The following is a 7,176-nucleotide window of genomic DNA, read 5'->3' on the forward strand; positions in this document are numbered from 1 at the left end:
TAGTCTCCAGCCTGGCTCTATCCAGCAACACTGTCCCACTTATCTTTTCATCATCCATTGAACCATCTCATTCACCTCCAAAGGGTTTCCAACATCGGGCTGAGGATTTCATAAAGTCAGGAATAAAATACAGTGCTTCTGCTGTCAGAGTAGCAACGTAAGTTTATTTTAAATCATTTGGAACATAAACCAATCTTTTGTAGAAAAATACATGAACTGTTTACTGGCCTTATACACAGTATCAGGGAAATAAGACAAAAGGAAATGACATCAAAATTAAAGGAAATTAATAATGAAATTTTCAGTAAAATTTAATTTATTCCAAAATTCCTGAAAAATGAATTAAAGGAAATGACATTTGGATCAAATGGGAGATTATTGAGACAAACCCATCATTACAGTAATTAAATCACCAGGCACAGCGGGAACTCCCTTCTCCTGTTATTTTAAACAGTAAATGATCTCCTCAATAAAGTATCCAGACTTGTTCAAAAAAGGAATCTAATGATTTAAGTTAATGAAAAATGCTCACACTTTATCTTATTTCTATTTCTTTCATAAGTTCTGGTTTATGATATGTTTAATTCAAACCTTTACACGGGTTCTCAGTGCTGGAAGGTTCCAAGGATAGAATTAGGTGGTTCTATGTAACCTTTGGAGTTAGCACGGATTGTGTGGGATCCATCTGGTAAATTATGATTTTTTAAAAAATGTGCCAAATATTCCTTCCAATGTGCTGAATCTCATGCTGTAGTGTTGTCTGCACGGTGTGATTGCATTCAGTGATTGACAATGTCAGTGAATTGCTGCAACCTCAGGGTACATTGACCTAAGCGTACAGAGCTGGAGGTGAGACTCTATGCAAACAGGGCCAGAACTATAGAAATCACAGCCATAGGCTGGACATCAAACCCCCGAGATCCACCATCAGTAAATCCCATTTTCAATATCTTGGAGGTTGCCATTGACCAGAAACTGAACTGATCTAGCCATATAAAACAGTAGAAACAAGAGGTCAGAGGCTGTGAATTCTGCAGTAAGTAACTCTCCATCTGATTCTCCAGAGCCTGTCCACCATCAATAAGGCACAAGTCAGGAGTGTGATGGAATACTCCCCCTCCTTGCCTGGATAGGTGTAACTTCAACAACACTCAAGAAGCTTGACACCATCCAGGACAAAGCAACCCACTTGACCAGCACCACAGCTACCAGCTTAAACATGAATTCTCTTTTTAACATCAACATGAGGTAGCAGCAGTATGACCTATCTACAAGATGCACTTCAGTAATTCATCAAGCCTCCTTTTCAAGCACTTTTCCAACTGGCAACCATTTCCTTCAGTGTTAGTGGGTCAAAGTCCTGGAACTCCCTCCCTAAGTGTGAGTCTACCTACAGCGCATGGACTGCAGTATTCAAGAAGGCAGCTCACCCCCATCTTCTCATCACCCCCAAACTTCTCAAGAAGGTAGTTCATCCCCACCTTTACCTTCTCCAGAGTGATTGGCAAAGGAGAATGAATTCTGGCCCAACCAACTAAGACATACATTTCTTGAACAAATAAAGTAGTAACAGCTGTGATGGTGAATAGCTCTGCTAGTTAACTTTACTTTTAGATTCAATGCCTTCAGTTCATTCCCCACTCAACCAGCATTTGTATGGTGCCTGTCCTAAAGACCCAGTCTCAGGATAGATACTCACAGGAGGAAAGTCCCTACTCAGGCTGTGGTTATATGTTACTGGTTAAGAGTGTTGTCCAACTTGGAAATAATGGACAGAGTTGTACATTGGATCACAAAGAGCACGTGACATTGTCTAGTCCTGGCTTCTCAAACTCTTTTCCGATAACAATTTTCAACCATTTTCAATCTTCTCATCTCTGTGATGCATTGTGAAGCTGTTAATTATGAATTAAACAGATTTTGTTGTGGTGTTTTTTTTGGCAAGGTGAATACCGTGGCATTGAGAGAGAGGTAGTGCTGTGGTAATTGATGGTGAATGGATGCAAAACCCTTTATCCTGGCTTCTAATTTAAATTATATTTTTTTAAAAATAATATCACATAAGCATCTTTCCTATTATTGACCCTGCAGTCTTGAGAGTAGGACATCAACAGCCATCAGCATTCACTCAGTGTCTCTGTGTAGCAGAGAGATTTGGAGACCAATGAGCTGCTAGTAACCAGGAGATCAGGGGTTGATGCCACAGCCTCTGGTAGCTGCGCCTGTTAAACTCATCATCAGCTTGAAAGATTCTGACATTCTCTGAGCCAATGAGCCTTGGTTTCCACAGCCTTACACAATTGTTCATAAAACACTCTGCCTGACAGAAACTATGCCACACTGACTGCACCCTGAACACAAGCAACAGCCACACAACTGCCCATTCCCTCAGCCTCATCTTCCGCCTTGGAACACTTCAACCTCAAGGCATCAATGTGGACTTCAGCAGTTTCCTCATTTCCCCTTCCTCCACCTCACCCTAGTTCCAAACTTCCAGCTCAGCACTGTCCCCATGACTTGTCCAGAAGGGGTCATAGATCGGACAGATGTTAGGGGTAGGTTCTTTACTCAGCGAGTCGTGAGTTCATGGAATGCCCTGCTAGTAGCAGTGGTGGACTCTCCCTCTTTATAGGCATTTAAGCGGGCATTGGATAGGCATATGGAGGATAGTGGGCTAGTGTAGGTTAGGTGGGCTTGGATCGGCACAACATCGAGGGCCAAAGGGCCTGTACTGCGCTGTATTCTTCTTCTTCTTCTACCTGCCTATTTCCTTTTCCACCTATCCACTCCACCCTCTCCTCCCTGACCTATCACCTTCATCCCCTCCCCCACTCACCCATTGTACTCCATGCTACTTTCTCTCCACCCCCACCCTCCTCTAGCTTCTCTCTCCACCCTTCAGGCTCTCTGCCTTTATTCCTGATGAAGGGCTTTTGCCTGAAACGTTGATTTTACTGCTCCTCGGATGCTGCCTGAACTGCTGTGCTCTTCCAGCACCACTAATCCAGAATCTGAAACATGAGAACCCCTAACTTGAGTCAACATTTGTTTCATGCAGACTCTTGCTCCAGAGACCAGGTCCTCAGATGAAGCAAAACCAAAGTCAATTTTCTGATGAATTAGTTAGAATTTGTTGAGACGTTTAGAAGTAAATTCTCCTCACTAAGAGCTCCTAAACCCTTTCCTGTTTCTTATTATGGATTTTTACAGTAATTTAAAAATGGACAAATGTCCCAATTCACTCCTGTGCCTGATGTGCTTTTATGAGCCGACAATTTAAATTTTAACACTTAGAGGAAAAAATGGACGGGGTCATGTGTAGTTTTTGGCTGCTACGAGTTGTGTCAGGTTTGGCTGAAGTGAAATTTTCTCGCTCAACCTTCCCAAATGTGTTCCTTAAATTGCCATTGCTGACCCAATGGGGAATGTCATACCATTGCTCCATCCCATGTTACCACACGCCATTCCCAGAAGAACTCATCATTCATCAGACCGCCACCACCACAGCAGGATCCCTGTGGCTGTACCATCTTTAAGAGCCTGTGTGCAGTGGGAGGAGCACTGGCATCTGCCCGGTTTGTGACTGGTGACTGGATGGAGATATCCAACTAGAAAACTGGCACAGAGGTTCTCCAACAGGGACCTGGATGCCCTGGTGGATGGGGTCTGTACAGGAGGGCTACCCACTTCCTAGAGGGCAGATCAAAAAGCCTGTGCCACCTGATCAGAGATTGCCATGTGGTCAGTGTCCTATCCAGGGTTTGGGGACTATGTGACAGTGCTTGAAGGAGATCACGCTGCTCTCTGCTACCTCATACTCTGTCAGCTACTGCACCTGCCTCCCAGTAAAGCTTCTGCTCTGACAGACCGCTCTGATGCACCCCGCAAACACTACCATCCTCACCCCCACCCCTGCCATCACAACCTTCCCCCCCATACCCTCCACACCCAATACCTCCCCTCTCTTGCTCCAGTTAGCCCACTTCCTCCCAACCCAACATCCCTCCACACTGGCTTCCCCAATCCCTCGGAAAACCACAACACCTTTCCTCCACATGCACCTGACACCCACTTTGGTCACATTCATTTATGCCATGTATGTCATTACAACAGGAGACTTCCCACAGTGGGGTGGGGTAAATGGAGGGGAATGTCTCCTTGTCCTCACCCTGCACAAGGAGAAAAACCAATAGCTGGGCTGAATATACCTTCTCCCCCCCCAACTCCCCCTGCATGCCCCCATATTCCTAGACCCATCCCACCCCCACCTCCCCATCCATTTTCATCCCTACCCCTGTCCCCACAACCCCTCCTGCTCCACACCCCCACACCTCACCCCTCCATACCCACCACCCCCACCCAAAACACCACACACTCCACCCCACCCCACCCTGAGCCCCACTCCTGGCGCCTCCTCCCCCCCAGTGACAGCACTGAAACATCTTGGAGCTCGAGATGCGAGGGGAGTGTGTGTAGACCTCCCAATCTCCCACAGTTCCACAGTCAAGTGAGGGAGAATTGCTCCAGGTAACTCAAACTTGGAGGGAGGTTCTGGCTCAGCCTGTGGCCCTGGGGATGAGGAATCTGTTTGGGGGTGCATAGCCCAGGGGATAAGGGCATAATGGCTGTCTGTCAGCCCACTTCGACAGGGTGCTGACTGCAATGACAGAAAGGCACAGTGCCCTCAGGACATGCCACAGAGTCTCGCCCACATGCCCAAGGTGTGGTTCTCAGGACTAGGGGAGCCTGGGGAGCCTTGGCCACTGTCCAGGTGCCCCATACCTACATGGAAACAGGGTAGTGCCAAGAGGGACCCACCATCCCCACTGGAATTGTCCCACCAAATCATCAGGACCAATGGACTGCTCTCTGGAGAAGGCTCCCTCACTGTTTAGATCCTCAGAATGGTGGCTATACAGTGAGCATTAATCACATTGTGTGTGAGCCGGGATAGCTACGGCTGACTCTGATACCTCAGGTCCCACTGCCCTTCAGCACTGCCCAGTATTGGGTTGGTTGTGAGCGTGGGACTGTCTATCTGAGGTGGTAGATTGTTGACGACAGTGCCAGGAAAGTGGTACACCCAGAGAGGGTCAGTGCAAGAAGATGACCAAGGTGTGGCCAGCCTGCATTCTGTATTGTTAATATCTCATATGTTTATGGACATTGTTCATCCCCTGAGAATGCTCAGGCCTTTCCCTCACTTTCAGCTCCTTTGCAATGCACCCTACCCTACGCACCCCTCCCTTTGCCTTGGTTTCCTTACCTGATCCTCACTCTCAGCTTTCTCCACCTTCACAGCATCACCCCCCCCCCCCCCCCCCCCCCCCCCCCCCCCCCCCCCCCCCCCCCCCCCTGGCAAGGCAGGGTATGGCAAGGCAGGGTATGGCAAGGCAGGGTATGGCAAGGCAGGGTATGGCAAGGCAGGGTATGGCAAGGCAGGGTATGGCAAGGCAGGGTATGGCAAGGCAGGGTATGGCAAGGCAGGGTATGGCAAGGCAGGGTATGGCAAGGCAGGGTATGGCAAGGCAGGGTATGGCAAGGCAGGGTATGGCAAGGCAGGGTATGGCAGGGCAGGGTATGGCAAGGCAGGGTATGGCAAGGCAGGGTATGGCAAGGCAGGGTATGGCAAGGCAGGGTATGGCAAGGCAGGGTATGGCAAGGCAGGGTATGGCAAGGCAGGGTATGGCAAGGCAGGGTATGGCAAGGCAGGGTATGGCAAGGCAGGGTATGGCAAGGCAGGGTATGGCAAGGCAGGGTATGGCAAGGCAGGGTATGGCAAGGCAGGGTATGGCAAGGCAGGGTATGGCAAGGCAGGGTATGGCAAGGCAGGGTATGGCAAGGCAGGGTATGGCAAGGCAGGGTATGGCAAGGCAGGGTATGGCAAGGCAGGGTATGGCAAGGCAGGGTATGGCAAGGCAGGGTATGGCAAGGCAGGGTATGGCAAGGCAGGGTATGGCAAGGCAGGGTATGGCAAGGCAGGGTATGGCAAGGCAGGGTATGGCAAGGCAGGGTATGGCAAGGCAGGGTATGGCAAGGCAGGGTATGGCAAGGCAGGGTATGGCAAGGCAGGGTATGGCAAGGCAGGGTATGGCAAGGCAGGGTATGGCAAGGCAGGGTATGGCAAGGCAGGGTATGGCAAGGCAGGGTATGGCAAGGCAGGGTATGGCAAGGCAGGGTATGGCAAGGCAGGGTATGGCAAGGCAGGGTATGGCAGGGCAGGGTATGGCAAGGCAGGGTATGGCAGGGCAGGGTATGGCAAGGCAGGGTATGGCAGGGCAGGGTATGGCAAGGCAGGGTATGGCAGGGCAGGGTATGGCAAGGCAGGGTATGGCAGGGCAGGGTATGGCAAGGCAGGGTATGGCAGGGCAGGGTATGGCAGGGCAGGGTATGGCAAGGCAGGGTATGGCAAGGCAGGGTATGGCAAGGCAGGGTATGGCAAGGCAGGGTATGGCAGGGCAGGGTATGGCAGGACAGGGTATGCTGCAACCATACCTATGGCAGGGCAGGGTATGGCAGGACAGGGTATGCTGCAACCATACCTGTAGGCACCAGATGAGTGTGCACCAAGAGGTCAAGGGGGCAGGCCTGGTAAGCAGCATGATCCACTCCATGGACTGTGCTTCTCCCTGTGTGGCAGCTGTTTCACAAATGTGGGATTCAGGGCATTGCATAAATGGTGGCAATAGCTTTGTGAAAGTCTGGTGTAAGTGTGTGTGATGAAAGAGTGTGTACATGGAAGGTGCTCATGGGTCTTGCCCTCCTCTTGCCTCTGGGCAACATGGAGGTTGTTTGGAGCTGCCAGGTTCCTCCTCTGGTTCCCATGTCAAGCTTTCTGATGTTGAGTTTGTATGGCTAGTTTGGAAAGATTGCAACCCGTGGTAAGTTGGCTGTTACAAAAAAAAGGACATTAATTGGGAACTCATTGCTCCCTGGCAAGAATCTCAACATTATGCTTCAGCAAACTGTATAAAACTTTAGTTCGGCCACATTTGGAATATTCTGTGCAGTCCTGGTCCCCGTACTATAGAAAGGACATGGAGGCTTTGGAGAGGGTGCAAATGAGGTTTACCAGAACACTGCCAGAATTGAGATATACTCGCTATGAGGAGAGGTTAGATAAACTTGGATTGTTTTTGCTAGAATGTCAGAGGTTGAGGGGGGACCTGAAAGAAG

General features: G+C 49.5%; 1 protein-coding gene across 1 annotated transcript; it reads right to left on the bottom strand.

Moving 5' to 3' along the window:
* Positions 1-1,852: 1,852 nt before the first annotated feature.
* LOC122539619 (vegetative cell wall protein gp1-like) lies at positions 1,853-7,176 on the bottom strand. Its single transcript, XM_043674618.1, has 3 exons — positions 6,543-7,176; positions 5,361-6,495; positions 1,853-1,895 (listed from the first exon to the last, which is right to left on the bottom strand). Exons 2-3 carry the CDS (start codon positions 6,491-6,493, stop codon positions 1,853-1,855), a joined length of 1,176 nt encoding a protein of 391 aa, XP_043530553.1. The 5' UTR covers positions 6,494-6,495; positions 6,543-7,176.

This window comes from Chiloscyllium plagiosum, chromosome 33 (assembly GCF_004010195.1).
Source record: "Chiloscyllium plagiosum isolate BGI_BamShark_2017 chromosome 33, ASM401019v2, whole genome shotgun sequence".
Classification (NCBI taxonomy): domain Eukaryota; kingdom Metazoa; phylum Chordata; class Chondrichthyes; order Orectolobiformes; family Hemiscylliidae; genus Chiloscyllium; species Chiloscyllium plagiosum.

What these genes read in the sequence shown, in the direction of transcription:
- LOC122539619 (XM_043674618.1), bottom strand. Translation starts at nt 6,493, where the DNA reads ATGGTTGCAGCATACCCTGTCCTGCCATACCCTGCCCTGCCATACCCT. An exon ending in GCCTTGCCATACCCTGCCTT is followed by an intron (nt 1,896 to 5,360) that starts GCCAGGGGGGGG and finishes CATAATTAACAG; the next exon opens with CTTCACAATGCATCACAGAG.